Source organism: Engraulis encrasicolus, chromosome 14 (genome assembly GCF_034702125.1).
Source record: "Engraulis encrasicolus isolate BLACKSEA-1 chromosome 14, IST_EnEncr_1.0, whole genome shotgun sequence".
NCBI lineage: Eukaryota > Metazoa > Chordata > Actinopteri > Clupeiformes > Engraulidae > Engraulis > Engraulis encrasicolus.
This window is the reverse complement of record NC_085870.1, coordinates 25160015-25176599: the sequence shown is the minus strand read 5'-3', so window position 1 is coordinate 25176599 and position 16585 is coordinate 25160015. Positions and strand designations below refer to the sequence as shown.

Below are 16585 nucleotides of genomic sequence, written 5' to 3'. Positions count from 1 at the left end.
TCTTCTCCATCCTCCTTCCTTCTCTCACTCTCCCATGAACACACTCACTCTCTCTCTCTGCCCCCTCTTTCCCCTCTCTTTTCCCCTCTCTCCTCCATCCTTACTTAGATTTCTCTCTCTCTTTTCTTCTCTCGCTCTTCCCTGCTCTCTCTCTCTCTCTCTCTCTCTCTCTCTTCACCCTAACTTCCTACCCCCCTCTCTCTCTCCCTCATTCCCTTTCTCCCTCTTCTCTCATTCTGTCTGTCCCTGTCAGGCAGGGAGTGAAGCAGAAGAAGCAAGAGGCAAAGAGGGATGATGCTCGGAGCTGTTGTTCTACCTACAGGATGAAGTTCGGAGTTGTTGTTCTACCATACCTCCATATTTTGTCAACACTTTGAGTCCCTAGAGTTACCCGCAGCCACCTTCCCACACTTACACACACAAAACACATGCATGCATGCAGTCACAGGTACATACATACCGTAGATACACAAACACACACGCAAGCACTCACATGCAGATACAGAAAGACACATGTGCGCACGCGCACGTGCACGCACACGCGCACACACACACACACACACACACACACACACACACACACACACACACACACACACACACACACACACACACACACACACACACACACACACACACACACACACACACACACAGAACAGCAGCAACAACTTTGAAGTTTGCTCCATTCGCAATCCCCAGCTTGAACAATATTCCTGCACTCTGTGTTACATCACCATCACCCCCCAACCACACGACACACGACACACGACACACACACACACACGACACACACACACACACACACACACGACACACACACACACACACACACTGGGTTATATTTCCACCCTGAATCATTTCTCCAGTCGGTCTGGGTAATTAGAAGTGTGTATGCAGTGCACTGCCACCCAGAGCGCAGTCACTCAGCGAGCACGAAGCCAGCCAGACAGTCAGCCAGCCAGCCAGCCAGAATATTCAGAACTCAGCACTCTCTCTCTCTCCCTCTCTCCCTCTCTCTCTCTCTCTCTCTTTCTTCCCCCCCCTTCTCTCTCTCTTTCCATCCCTCTCCCCCTCTCTCTCTCCCTCTCCATCACCCCCCCTCTCTCTCCATCTTTCTCTCTCTCTCTCTCTCTCTCTCTCTCTCTCTCTCTCTCGATTCCTCACCCTCAGCAGAGCGGAGCGTAAGGTAACACCTCTGTCATCATCACACAGCCCGCCTGAGTCGACGGCAATTATGTCTTCATCATACGCGAAATGCAATGCACCCTCAACATCTGACCTTCAGGGGGTGCAGAGAAAAGGAAGAAGAGATCTGGGGTTGTGTGTGTGTGTGTGTGTGTGTGTGTGTGTGTGTGTGTGTGTGTGTGTGTGTCTGCCAATTACGTATGATGTCTGCCAATTACGAAATGCGACGCACACTCAGTATCTCACCTTCAGAGGGTTGAGAGAGGGAGGGAGTGTGTTCGGAGTGGACTGAGGTGGGATGGGGTGGGGTGAGGGCAAGTTTGGAAAGGATGTTCTACCAAAAGTGTGCTATTATGCCTACCAGCTTATTACCATTGTCTGATCGCAAGGATGCTCCACTTTGTTTGTTTTCTTCCCCCATGGGGCACTTCGTAGGACTCAGTCTTGCTGTCTTGCTGTTTTGCTGTGTACTTCAGCTACCCAGCAGGTGATGGGCTGGATTTTTTTTTTCTCTACTATTCTTGATACATACCCCCCCCCCCCAACCAACACATATATACATATATTATATGTACACACAGACACATACATGCAGTACACACACAGACACACACACAGACACACATACACACACACACACACACACACCAACTGCACGCACACACCCACTGACCAAAACCCCACACACCCCTCCAAGCTACTTCTTCTTGGCCCAAGTCAGCGTGACAGTAGCCATCCGGTCTTATCCCTGTACCGTGAGCAGTGCACGTGGGCTAATCTGGAGGAAACCCCGCGACCATACCATACAATACGTCTCCAGGGCCGCTGACAGCCTCTGTCAGGCACAGCACTACAAAGTCATCAGAAAGGGCCCCACCAATCTAATACATAAAATACATTAAAAATCGAATTGTGGGCCCCCTCTCTACCTTGGTCCCGGAGCAACTGGCCCCTTTGTCGTCTCCAACCCCCTGTTGGCTTCCATATATGGCTACGTTTACATGAGACATTTAATTCAGAATTAACTCACTTTTATTCTGAACAAAGCTCAAAAACGTCACGTAAACACTTCACAATTCGGAATTAAATGAAAGATCAAAGTAATTGCTAATTCGGAATTAAAAACGTCATGTAAACGTAGCATACAGTATGTCTTCCACAAACCCCCAGCAGCAGCAGCAGCAGCAGCCGCAGCGAGGCCTCCTCACAGCAGGGTGCCCTGGAGCCTTGCACATCATCCCCACCAGCAAGCCCTCCCAGCGGGGAGCCTCCTTACAAGCCCTCCCTGCTAGTCACCAGGCACCAGGCACCAGGCACCAAACGAATGGCCTTGTTGGGATTTGGCAGCTCAATCTGCCCATTGTCAGAGAAGGCCCTGCTCGTGATATATCTGCCTGAACAGCGGGGCTTTCAACCACTTGTTACGGCTGCTTGATGGGGCTGCCGTGATAAAAAAAGTAGTGGGTTAGCAGCCTGGCCTGGCGCTCTTTTTCTGGCTTCTTGTATGTCATGGGATTTTTTTATGACTGTGTGTATGCCGACCACAAATATACCGTACGTACCTACGGCAATAATGGGGAACGAGCACTCTATGGATTAAAGTATAGATTTACATATGGAAAGTCTGGCCAGATAGACGTCATCATGCGTTCATAAACCTGTTTGCAACCATATGGGCTCAGCAGTTTCAACCTGAGTTGGGGTGGGGGGCACCCATACACATCAGATTTGTCTGGAAATATATAGATTACGTTTAATAAAAGCCATTATGAAGTGTGGGGACCACCGACTTACAAGCGTATAATAACACATAGATCATGCCTAATATAATGTCCGCAGTCAATGAGGCCATTGTGGACTTTTCCACTTAAGCGCCAACTATAAAGGCGACCTTTGTGGAGGCTCCTTCTGAGGCGCCTCCTTCGGCTGACCTCCAGAGGCACATGGCCTTTTTTTTTCACAGTCCCGATTTTGTCTGAAGGCACAGCGGGGGTAGCCCAGAAAGACTGCCTTGGCTGGCTGTCCGTGGACATTTGTGTCAGGCAGTTGTGTTGGTTACAGCCGCTAGCCCGCACAGAAGACAAGCACGGCTGTTTTCCCAAACTGCTGAAATGTCATGTTTTCTGTGTGAACCTGACCAAATGAATTACAGGACCAACATCAGTGGCTCTGACCAAGGAAGTAACAGGGGATATTTACAATTACCATAACATCGTTTGAATGTCAGGCCAAAGGCAACGGAATTACAAACAACTTGCCTGAGAATAGATCATTGCAGATGCGCACACATAGGGTCTTTGTACTGTCTGCTCATATATTTTACCGTTTTATGTTTTTTTTCGCTGAGAATGGCAAAGGAAATGCAAACAAAGTGCAGCTTGTATTTTTCCACCGTCTCCAGTTTAACAGTCAATAAACAATCGTGTACGTACCTCCATGATGCGGTCGTGGATCTGAAGTCCTCCTTCTTTGTCCGCTGGTCCATTTTCCACTATCTTTGACACAAAGATGCCTTCGTTTGAAGTCGCAGTCTCGTTTTCCTGAAAACAAGCAGCCGTTTACTTAAGGCTCTACTACAATAAACCCATGTTTTATTCCTCTGATGATGAAGTGAAAAATAACATACGTATAGTTTGCATAACAAACTTTGAACTGTGCTAACAATTTTATCACTTAAAGGGGAAAAAAGGCAACATGAACATAAAACAAAAACGCAAAATAAACCATAACAAACTTTATGACATGAATAAATGCATGCGTGCATAAAACAAGACCTGAGGGAACTATCTAGACAACTTCCACAACAGCAGGTTCTTTGTCAGGTGTGTTGCACAATGCAAGCACAACAATTCAGATTAAGGCTGTGACGATACACTCAACTCACGATTTGGTTCGTATTTGCCGTTGACACATGTCGAAATAGTCAAAATATATACTGTATAGCAATACAAGAATATGAGTACGGTATGTACATTAAGCTGGCTTTAATGAGGAGCTAGCCACTGGCCTTGTTGCCAGAGTGTGCATAGTGCATACAGTATCGTGCCAGCTGAAACTCTTCCCAAACACATCAGAGTGACACGACGACTGCCTCTCATAGGGAAGTGAGCCAAAACATTTGGCTGGCCCGGTCACACTGTGCCTGGAAAGACGGACAAGAACTCACTGGCATTGGAGCAGCGAGGGCTGACCTCCACACTGTCAGGGAAAGGCCACAAACGGCCCTCCAGCAACAGAAACAGCAGCAGTAGCAATGAATGGCAGACAGCAAACAAGGCAATTGCTAGGGCCCCCAGCTGAAAGGGGCACCCCTTATAATAACTGGTTATGTGCTTGCATTCAAATGATAGCAATGACAATGTGGAGAATGAGAACCTCCCTAAATCCATTGCATCGGCCATTAAAAAATCTGTATAGGTCGACCCCTACTCAGAAAGTCAAAAAAGGATGAGGCGCACACAAGGCTCAAGTTAAAAATGTATATTGTAGCCGAAAAGTTAACAAAATAAGTCATCAGGACAAAACTCGAGCAACAGATGTTTCGGACCTCGTCCATTGTCAATGTCTCCAGTCCACTGTCCAAACCCAACCCAATAGTTTGGCCCTCCCTCTTTGCCTAGGGCTCCCAAATACCTTGAACCGGGCCCTGCATAGATAGAGGAAGGTCTGCACACTTTAAATTGCATGTGCCTGATGCCAAGATCCAACGTAATCAAAACTTAAATTTAACAAAGTTTATTTTTGGAGCACAATTGGCAGTGTGCTTCAGACCTACCTCAATTGTGGAAAAGAAAATACTTTGGATGTATGTAGCCACTCAAAAATGAGCAAGCAGTCGCCTAAGCCGCCATTGCACGTTACGAGCCCCTTCCCCTGCTTGCAAGCGACAGCTTCACGAGACCTCTAAAGTCTCTTTGAGCCTTGTGACACTGTTAAAATTGATTGGAATCCTTGGGAAACCACTGAAGTCAAGCTGAGAAAGCCTTAATTAATTAGCTTAGGGGGTGCCTGCCTGCCTTCCATCCCTTTTTGCTCGCCTGCCTGCCTGCTTGCGTTCCTCAGCCTCCTCAGTGACAATCATCAAACAACAGGTGTTCTCTTCAGGAGGAGCTCAACGTGAGGTGACTTTCCGTGAGAAAAGAGATGAAGTGACATGCCTATTTATTCACAATCCTTGCGCTTAACTACCCTGAAAGTGCGGGCAGTGGTGGCACCAGCAGTCTGGGCTGCTTTCGTTCTTACTTACCGGCACACACCAACAGCACAGCACAGCACAGCAAAAGTTGCAGGAACATGAGCGTAATTTGTCAACCACAGCAGAGGTTGGCTCCAGCTGGAGACTAGCCACATCAGTCTATATGGAGCCTTCATTGTCAATAAAACCAGCCAGAACGCTCCCTGCCAGGTTTCATGCAAAGGCTGTGGAAAGGAATTGGAAAGATGCTGGCTAGCTATTTCGCATGGTCAAGAAGAGGGTACAGCAGGGGGGTAAGTGATGTGGGGTGCCTCAATTCTGTGGTGATTTTTTTACAGCTTCCTGTAGACCTGCTCCCAATGTAATAATCCACGCCGCCGCAGTAAAAGTGCGTCACGAAACGCTATTTAAAATAAACCGCGGAGATTGAAACAGCCCCTTGTCGTGTTCGGTAGACAGACCGCATTCCTGCTGATAGGGATACTGTGCGTGCCGCCACCGAGGAGTCTAACACATCCTTCTCACGACCAACGGGTTATCGTGTATGGACGGCGGCCATTTTGTGAACTTGAACCCCATGCTCCACAGAAGCAAGGTCTGACAAATTAGCAAGTGACCGTGTCCTTCTCTTCCGCCATTCTTTCCAACGGCTGCAGGCCATGGAAACATGGCATCCCGGGAACACAGACAGACACGCACACAAAGACAGATGGGATATTAACACCAAGTCAGTCAGTGTGTCGAATAAGCTACTGTTATATTCCACACACCGCGCTCTTCCGTCTTGTTGGTGCGTCTCTGAAGTAATCAAGTAGCTAGGAAATGGGTCGCACTCAGTATTTTCTTCTTTCTTGCTCTTATAAATGAATAAACTACTGTTCAAATCAAACCACCATCAGAGTGCTAGGCCTTATTCTGGCTTCCGAACCCTACCCCCAAACTTTACAGGAGTTTGGTATTGTGGTCAGTGTCATAATGCTGACTTTAACACCCATAAAACTTAAGGCATTAATTATATGCACAGTAAAAAATGCAGTGTTAATCCAACATTTAGGGAGTCAATTTTACATCTAGTGTGTATTTGATCCAAGAGCACTCTCAAATGCCTCTTTTCCACTGCCAGTTTTCTGGTAGGCCTACAGCTCGACGCAGCGCGACTCAGCTGCCACTTTTTGCTCTTTGATTGAGCTGAGTCGGGCCCAATCGAAAAGCAAAAAAGGGGAGGCCGAGTCGCGGTTTGTCGAACTGTAGGCCTACCAGAAAACCAGCAGTGGAAAAAAGTCAAAAGTGTTGAATTAACACAGCAATTTTTTTACTGTGCGAAGGTATAATTAGGCTTCTGTAAAAAAAAAAAAAAAAAACTCACTGCACATGGGCGTCCTCCCACGATGTTGAACCCCAGTGATCCGGACTCCCGATGGAGCACGACTGTGACACTTTTGGACTCTCCACCCTGGTGACAAAAAAAAAATCGACAACAAAAAATGTCAGATCATTAACTTGCTTCAAACTTTCTTAGTGACTCTTTTTAAAAACCAACTCTTCAGATAGTACAGAAAGGCTGTCTTTGTGTTAACAATGTGCTATGTCATTCATTCAAGGGTACAGTGACAGTGCTGTGGTGGCAAACAACTCCAAAAACAAAAGTGAATAGACAAGGTTGAGGTGTTGAATTCAGCAGAGCCATACCAACTGGCATGGGCCGACAGATGAACAAAGAGGCACCTGTTCGGACACGGACACAGCCGCACACTTGACATTCTGCCCAGCCAATCTACACGATTCTTTACGGCTTAAGTGGCCTTCAGCCAAAGAGCTGTCGAGTGACCGGTAGCTTTAAGGGTTAAGGCGCTGTGCCTGCCTGCCAGGGCTGGGCTGGGGGAGAAATAGGGCCCGGGCACATTTGGCTTTAATAGCCCCCCTCATAATTAGTGGCACAGAACTGACTCACCGGTGGGCCCTGCAACCTCTTGGACCCCTATTTTCAGAAATGTTAAAAAAAAAAAAAAAAAACCTTTCTAAATCTATGGGGCCCCCGATGGTGCAGGGCCCACCAGGAAATGCCCACTATGCCAGATGGCCAATCCAGCCCTGCTGCCTGCCAAATGTGTATTAATACACTGCGGGCCGTAACCCCTCACCCTCCTCCTCCTCTTCTCTCCTCTCCTCTCAACACTGGGATGAGTGCAGGGGCGCTTGGCTCGCGGTAGTCAACTACTAACCCTGGCAACATAATTTCAGCGGGCATGGCATGTTGGCTGGCTCGCCTCACTCGGGCCGCTGCAGCAGTGCTATAGAATACAGCCATCTATTTATATATAGAAGGCAGATATTTACGGCATGTACAGTGTCCCTGTCAACCCACTCAGACTTTAAGGGGGGGAGAGTAGAGGGGACAGGGGACACGTCCACTCCACCTCTGGGGAATGTTTGCTACAGTGCAACGCAGCGCAGCGCTGTAATGAGGACAAGCCCTCGTGTCCTGTCTCCATAAATGAAGCAACAAGCAATTAATCAGATGATGTCGACTCGTCTGCGTTCGTTCACATGTTTAAAAGTCAGAACCCCCTTTTTCGTCTGCCAACTACTGTACACGTAGGACGTGGACGACTACACACAGGAGTCTAGAAGCAGCACATTCGTTTGCTGAACATGTTCCAATGATACATAAGTGCAGTATGCTTCAAAGAGCGATAGAGCCGTCTGTGGCCTCATAATGTGTTGTTGAAGAAATATTACTAGCATGGTACTACACTACTATGACATTACACAGAGCTTCCAGGAATGCAATTACAACTTGGCCTTTGCCATTCTGGCAACAGCAAACTTATAACAGGGTCCGTGTCTTCAGAGATTACAAAGAGTATTCCCAAGTTAACCCATTGTGTCCTGGAGACACATACTGTGTACGCTGCATTCAGGTTCTTGAGATTTGAGCTGTTTTATTAAAAATGTGGGCAAGTTAGAGCTGAATGAACACATTCTAAGGCAGAACGAGGGTCCTAACTTTTAAATGCAACTCATTTCATGTTTGTAAGTGATTCTGATGTGAGGCTGAGATATTTAGGATTTAATAGTCACAGGGCACCCTTTCTCAAAAAGGGCTTAGGACAAAATGGGTTAAGAGTGCACCGGTATTCTGCCACCACTTTACTAGTATGCTGGTTGCTGGCCACCATCTCTACTGATCAATCATAGTCTCCAGTGAAGTACACTGTTGGCGCAGGGTTGCCAGATGAGGCTGACGATTTCCAGCCCAAAAAATGCTCAAAACCCGCCTGGAAGCACTAAATCCCGCCCAATTCTATTGTTTTCTATGGCCAAAAATTGGGCAGGTTTTTCTCCCAAATCCATTTTTACCCGCACAAGGGCATCCTAAGCAGCCCAATTGGGCGGGAAACAGCCCCAATCTGGCAACACTGCTATTGGGTTACTGGAAATCAGCTATACAATGTAGGGAATATAAGTGGTACTTATCATTCCACTGAATTGACATGACTGTGTAGGCCTGCTATAATAAAACAAAGCACATTGCAAATGCTCCCAGGGGGCGCCGCTTTAGTGGCAGCCTACTGCTGTGTGTGGTTATGTGTGCTGCTCTCACTCACTGAGGGTCAGCTCATAGCTCATTCTTTCAGTGTGTGTGTGTGTGTGTGTGTTTGTTGTGTGTGTGTGTGTGTGTGTGTGTGTGTGTGTGTGTGTGTGTGTGTGTGTGTGTGTGTGTGTGTGTGTGAGAGTGTGTGAGAGAGAGAGAGAGAGAGAGAGAGAGAGAGAGAGAGAGAGAGAGAGAGAGAGAGAGAGAGAGAGAGAGAGAGAGAGAGATCTAGTCACGGCGTGTCTGGAGCAAACAAGCTAGGGTGAAGAAGCGGCCAGCTCTGTTTGGCCGGGGCTAGATAAACAAGAGGGGGGGGTAGACACACGAGAAAGCAGATGAGCTTGATCTCCCCAGCCATGACACTTGCCCCATCGGCTAGGTAGCTGTAGTGTCCATCCATGGCCAATCCAACCTCAAATCCATCCACGTCAACTTTCCCTTCACCATTCCCCTTCCCCAGCCCTAGTGCTTGCCTGCCTCAACCCCATGCCTACTGAGTAAACGGGGGGGGGGGCAACTAGGTGCCTGTACATCCATGGCCAACACAGCCTAAAATCCATCCATGTCCCCTTTCACTTCACCATTCCCTCAACCCCATCCCTACTGAGAAAAGGGGGGGGGGGGACACAGATGAGCTTGATCCTCATCCAAGCCATGACACTTGCCCATCAGCTAGGTGGCCGGTCGTCCACCCATGGCCAGTGCAGCCTTAAAGGACCAGTTCAGTCAATTTCAATATGCTGTTGTATTGCTCACACTACTCTGGACTTGTCAGTACCCAGTGATGCCACATTTTTCGGCGAAACCCTTTCCGAGATTTGAGCTATTCTAATGGGGGCAGCATTTGTTTAAAAATTTTTTTTAAATTAACATAGGCCTACTCAAGTCCAAATATTTTCCCAAAAGGTACCGCTGTTTGCTAGTTGTCTAATAATGTTGTATAACTTTTCGGATGTTTTTGGGAATAAATAAAAATGTTTTTTTGAGATGTAAACAAAGCGCTGCCCCCATTCCAATGACCAAGATCTCGGAAAAGGCTGAAGAAGGGGGAAAAAAACCTCAAGTACAGGGTAGTGTGAACATTACAACTGCATGTTGAAATTGACTGAGCTGGTCCTTTAAATCCATCCCTGTCCCCTTTCCCCTCATCATTCCCTTCCTAAGCCCTTGCCTCAACCAACCCCATCCTTACTGAGTAAACAAGGGTGGGGGAGGTGGGGCACGAGAAAACAGATGAGCTTGATCCTCATCCGAGCCATGACACTTGCCCATCAGCTAGATCCCTGCCCATCCATGGCCAACACAGCCTAAAATCCATCCATGTCCCCTTTCCATTTGCCATTCCCTCAACCGCATACTAAGTAATAGAGATGCACCGGATCCTGATTTTTAGGATCCTGCCGGATACCGGATCCACTGCTTAAGATCCTGCCGGATCCGGAACCGGACACCGGATCCTACGAAAGGGTTGAAAACACATAGCCTACTCGCACACGTGGGCCCTTTTTATTACGTTGGCGCAAACTATTTTTTAGACTCATTGGCTTACTGCCACACTGCCTTCAATATCCGCTTCCAAAGGGCTTTCACTCCATGCAGCGATTGGGGTTGTGAAAGACTGACTGAAAAGCTTAGGCTACGTAAAAAGTAGAGATGCCCCAGATCCTGATTTTTAGGTAATTGCCGGATACCGGATCCACTGCTTAATATCCTGCTGGATCCGGATAGTCTGAAAAACCCTATTATCCTGCCGTATCCGGAACCGGATCTTGGATCCTGTACATCTCTACTAAGTAAACAAGGGTTGTGTGGGGGTAGGGGGTGGTTGGGTGCATGAGAAAGCAGATGGGCTTGATCTCCACAGACATGACACTTGCCCATCGGCTAGGTGGCCGGTCGTCCATCCATGGCCAACACAGCCCCAAATCCAACCTCACCCATGTCCCCTGTCCCCTGTCCTCTTCTCCTTCACCATCCCCTTCCACAGCTCCACTCCCATGCCCTAGTGGGTAAACAAGGGGGGTCCATGAGACGGCATATGACCTTGCCTACAGGCTAGGTACCCAGTCATCCATGGCCACCACAGCCTCAACCCCAACCCCAACCCTGTCCCCAGCCCTAACCTCAGCCTCAGCATTACTGGATAAACATCTTTGTCCCCTGTCCCCTTACCCATCCCCTTCCCCTCCACTGCTCCAGGCTCCTTGGCTATTTTTATTTATTTTTGGACTTAATTATTACAGGACAGTATGAGAAGCTGACAGGAAGCGAATTGGACAGACAGACAGGTGAGGATTGGGAAGTGACCCCTGCCGGGCTCAAACCGGGGTCCCCGTAGGTGGGCATCCAAGTCCAAATGTGGGGGGCTTAAGGGCGGGTTATACTTCCTTTCAGTGCCACGGAGTGAGCTTGTCCCAGCCATGATGCATTTAATTTTGGTTTATGCCCTGTTTTGAAGCGCGGTCTGTCAATACAAAGAGTAACCTAGACGTGTCGGTTGTTTTTTTTAGCTTCACAGACTCGACGACAATGAAAATGAAACATTAAATCTTTATGTCACGTGCATTTTTGATCGCACTGGCAGCCACCGCGGTAGTTTGGAAGAAAGAAGTGGCTCTTTTGTCGAGGATGGGTCGCACGCCACGAAGCGGAATGTTTCCTCGACCTCGGAACCACTGTTCAACTGTCCAAATAACTTCAGCGTCGTAACTTGCAAGCGCATGTGTTGTCTTCGTGTAAATAAATCAAACAACAAAGCACGGGCAACTTATTTAATGAAGAGCTCACAGTCCGTAGACCGACGAAGGTTAGAACAAGGAAGTAGCTTGTTCTCGACTCGAGGACAGAGCAGGCTGGTCGAGAGGACCAATCAGAGACCTATTTCCGCCCTTCACGCCGTCGCTGTCTGCATCACTCCCTGCGTCGAGACACAATTTTGGGGAGGTGCCCCAGAGTACCTGCGTGATGGGGGGGGCTTCACTCTGTTAACTGCGCGGCTCACTGCATCACGACGCAGGGACGCTGATCTCGAGGCATCGGGATGGGAGTAGGGATGAGAGGAGGAGTGAGGCCCCTGCCCCCATGCCCCCGTACCCCCATGCCCCCAGCCGCCCGGCTCCAGGCCCCCGTATCCTGGCTCCAGCCCAGTCTGCACGCTTGGGACACGGACCTGTTCACCTGAGTGATAGGCCGCTTGATGGGAGAAACGAGAGCACTAGTGTGCGCACCGCTGGGAGAGGCCACCCTGCAACCCTGACCCAGACGCACTGGCCTGTCCCAGCACGGGCAGGCAATCCAGAAAGCCAGACGGCTCCATCTCCAAGGGCACAGTCACACATACATACATACATACATACATACATACATACATACATACACAGACACACAAACAGTGCACATAGTACTTGTGCACATGCACACATACAGTCACACATCCACACATACAGACACACAAAGAGTACACATACATGTGCATATGCACACATTCACCCACAGACACACACACATAGAGGTCACACACACAAGTATGCATGCGCGCACGTATGTACGCACATACGCACACACACACACACACGCACACACACACACGCACACACACACACACACAGACCAGTCCCCAACCCACCCACCCACCCCCGCCCTCCCTCAGTGCTCCAGCAGCTCCTCCAGACCAATGGGTGTCTTGGCACTCAGGAGAGGCTACCTGTCAGAAGCGGTATGCGCTCCACCGTCTCAGGCCCTGTCGCACTGTATGACCTCACGGTAGACAGCAGAGGCCTGGGGTACAGTAAGGAGCCAGCATGCATGTCAGGCTGAATATGAGCAAGCGCACGGAGCGGAGCGCAGGCGGACCAAAGGACCACTTCAATGGGCCCTTACACCTCGGACGAGACGAGACGAGACGAGACGAGACGAGGTCACCATCAGCCGAGGCTCAAGTGGCAGGGCAGGGGCTGGGCGCCTAGGCAGACAAAGCGTTGGTCTAGGGTGGCAAATGTCTTGGGCCCGAAAGTCCCAAAGAACGAGAGCGTCAAGTGTAATCAAACTTAAAACTTTACATTGTCATGACACGGGCACTCTGTGGGTACTAGATCAGCTGTTTTCTATCAGATATAGCACGCTACACAGTAAATGTTGTGGTGTTAATTCAACACTTACAGAGTTCATTTAAGTCCAAATTGACTCAAATGAACTCTCTAAGTGTTAAATGAGCACTGCAGAATTTACTGTGTATACTTACAAAAAAGGAAAGGGGTGCTCGCCTAGAGCAGTGTTTCCCAACCTTTTTTGTCCTGGGTACCCCCTAAGCCATTTTGTCATATGACATGTACCCCCTCACCCTCACTCATGTTCTGTTGCTCTATCCCAATGTGACTACAGTCAATATATTTGTTATTATTACATTTTTCCGCGTACCCCCTGAGGTGTGCTCGCGTACCCCTAGTGGTACACCCCTGGTTGGGAAACACTGGCCTAGGGCACCATATTGGCTATAAGCGGCCCTGGCTCCAGCAGTTATAGGCCGAGGCTGACGCTGGGTGTTTCAGCCTGTCTGTGTAGTCTTTCTAGCTGCCTGACTTGAGTCCAAGCTCCTATAATTCCACTTGTGTCTTTCCGCTTCAGCGCTGTTGCAATGCGCAAGCATACTTCTGTGCCTACACAGATCCTTGTTCATGCTGCTTGACTACACTCGTACAAAAAAAGAGAGAGAGAGGGAAGGGGGGTTGGGGGGAGGGGGTAATTCACTTACCCAACCATTCACTCAGAGATAATATTAGCTTTGGATCAGGCTGTTTTTACATTTCCCGTTTTACTCAACAAGAATGTAGACGCGTTGTCCTGCTTTTTGGGCTGTTTTTCTTGGAGAACACCTTGGACGTTGGTTGAGCCACATTTCTTAGTTGCGTCACCCCCCATACTTTTGAGTATAATCACTGCACAGTTCATGTCTTACGGGGGAAATAGCTGTATAATGAGCTAGGACGTAAATCAGAGCAGGCTCTAAAAAGGTCTGTGTGGAATGACAGTGTTTGTAATAGAGGATAATGCTCGCTGAAACAAATGACACTACTCATGTCTGGCACTGAGGCGGAACACCACCCAAGTCTACTGACACAAGTGGATTTACTGTCTTAATATCAACTTAATATCAACTGGCGATATTCAACTTTTTTACATATTATATTAAAACTAATAGATATGTGTGAAAATGTGTGCCTTTACAAAAACAACTTCTTGCCTGCAGGTTTTTATGGGATAACACAGTATAACATATGACATTGGGTCTGTTGTCCAACAATGGAAATATCATGCTTCATTCATGAACACACCCTTCAAGACACAACATTTGACATGTGTTGTTAACCAACCCATTTCAGTGGTCTGTGAAGTAGTCTATAAATATGGAATAAAGTAGTCATTATACACCTGAATTGAATTCACACTTGTCTGAATTCACACAAAGCAGCCTAAGAGGGAGCACAGGACTGACAAAAAGACTCATTGAGAAAGTTTGCTGATCATTCCTGTAGACGTCAACTTTGTAGAGTTGAGGAGTAGATGTTGGGTCGGTGTGTACAGAAGAGCAGTAAACACTTCTCCCCTCCCCCCTGAAATTGCCAGCTGGCTAACTCCGCAGCTGACAGACATGTCTCAAGACAGGACGAGAGGTAAAGGGAGGAAAAAAAACACTCCCCTTGACCAACATTCAAATTCAGACTTGTCGCACGCGAGATAAGGAAATTGTCCTCATTTTGAAATACCAAGAGTGAATGTTTATGGTTGAACGAGTTGGTAACATGCATTCCAGTCAAAAACACACCTAAAAAGTGTGAAATCAAGAAAATAAATCAACTTCTGTGTGGACGGCACCACCTCCAAAAAGTGTTAGGTTAAGACAACAAAATAACTTTCAAACAACAACAAAAAGGCCCATAATAATCATGCTCTCACCTTGCATGGTGGCGCGAGACTCTTACTGAGAGAGTCAATTCTTGCACTGTACTCAGTAAATTTCTTTTGGTATTTCAGCGCTGTCATTTGAAGCTCGTTGTGGACGGCAGAGAGTTGAGCGAGAAGAGACTTCTCCCGTTTGCTCGACTTCAGGGACTGCTTTTTAAACTCCTTGTCGAGACTGACTACTTTTCCTTGCAACGCGCTATTGTGCGCTTTCAGGGCTTTCAAACAGCAATGGTTGTTAAGTTTCTGCTCTCTGTGGGTGAGCATCAAACCACATCCATTTTCGCAAATCCCGACGGCTCGGTAGTCACACGATTCCCGCATATGGGCATCCATGTCTTTCAGATTCAGCACCTCGTTGCATCCCTTGTTCCTGCATTTCGCCGGAGAGTAGTCGCACATCTCGGCATGTTCCGCCAGATGCTGCAGCTTCACCACTTTCTCGCAACCCCTGGCATGATTGTCACACTTTATGTCCAACTTCAGGATCAGGTTTTTCAGTGGAAGGACGTGATTCAGCTCTTTGGTGGAGATCCTTTGGCATTTGACAGGGCAGCTGCTTTGCTGAACGACCCACGGCAATACACAGCCAGCGCAGAAGACGTGACCGCACGGGGTTGTGAGCGGATCTTCCAAAACTTTATTACACAAGTTGCATTTGAAGTCTGGGTCCACAGCCCCTTTGAAACGATCCAGCTCAAATCCCATGTTTTAAAAACAGTCCAAAAGAGCGCAGGAAGTCCCACGGATCAAAGTAGACGCAGTGGATGCTTTGAGTTTGTCATTTGAAGAACACGGTCCTACTAAGCGCGACCTCTCCTTACAGACTCAACTAATTGCCTGAGACTTCGCAGCAAAAAAGAACGCAAGAATGCTCTACCGTAACCACCCTAAGAAGGGCGCAACAAGTTTCTTTCCCAACACAAGCATACATCGACTAGAATGTATAGTCTCTGTTCTAAACAAAGCTATTTGCACACTGTTTGCGCACTGTATTTCCTGAAATAGGGCCCAGAATATAGGCTACTTAAAAAATAAAGAAAACTACGAATTAGTGTTTGTTGTTAACGTGTAATTTGGATTATGATTTTGGCCTACCTCTTATATCAACCTTTCAGACTCTATCCTCTTCAATGAAAGGGAAAGAGTTTAGAAAAATAAAAGTCAACATTTCCATTTAGCCCTGAAACAAAATTTGCTTTATTACTGTAACTAGAGGAGACAAAGGGTCAAGAGGGAGAATCTTGGCAGACAATTACTTGGTTATGACAGCTAATGCACATAACGATAGGCCTATGTTATAGCACAGAATTGTAAAGTTTTTCAAGGAACCGGGCATACGCGAGGCTGAGCCAGGAAATAGTTCTGGTGATAGATACAAGTTATTTATGGTTTTACAAAGAGGAATTGATAAAGAGGATCATCTTAAATATGTGCCACTCATTTCATTGTGAATTTCTCTCTGGCCCATGTAGATTTGATAGGTTGGCCATGGAACCCTTGTGACACATACACATAAAGTTCATAAAAGAGGGTGTGTGAGTGTGTGGGTGTGTGCTGTGTGTGTTCGTGCGTGTGTGTCCGTGCGTATGGTAGGTGCATACGTGTGTGTGTGAGTGTGTGTGTGCGTGTGTGTGTGTGTGTGTGTG

At 47.7% G+C, this 16585-nt stretch overlaps 1 protein-coding gene across 2 annotated transcripts in view; it reads right to left on the bottom strand.

Annotated features, from left to right (window-relative positions):
- Positions 1-15763, bottom strand: part of pdzrn3b (PDZ domain containing RING finger 3b) — a 194587-nt gene extending 178824 nt beyond the window's left edge. For both annotated transcript variants that reach the window (XM_063215277.1, XM_063215278.1), the window contains exons 1-3: positions 14931-15763; positions 6750-6836; positions 3621-3728 (exon numbers count right to left, since the gene is read on the bottom strand). In XM_063215277.1, coding sequence (XP_063071347.1) covers positions 3621-3728; positions 6750-6836; positions 14931-15644 — 909 coding nt within the window. In that variant the 5' untranslated portion in view covers positions 15645-15763. The remainder of the gene's footprint in view (positions 1-3620; positions 3729-6749; positions 6837-14930) is intronic.
- Between the last annotated feature and the right edge of the window lie 822 nt (positions 15764-16585).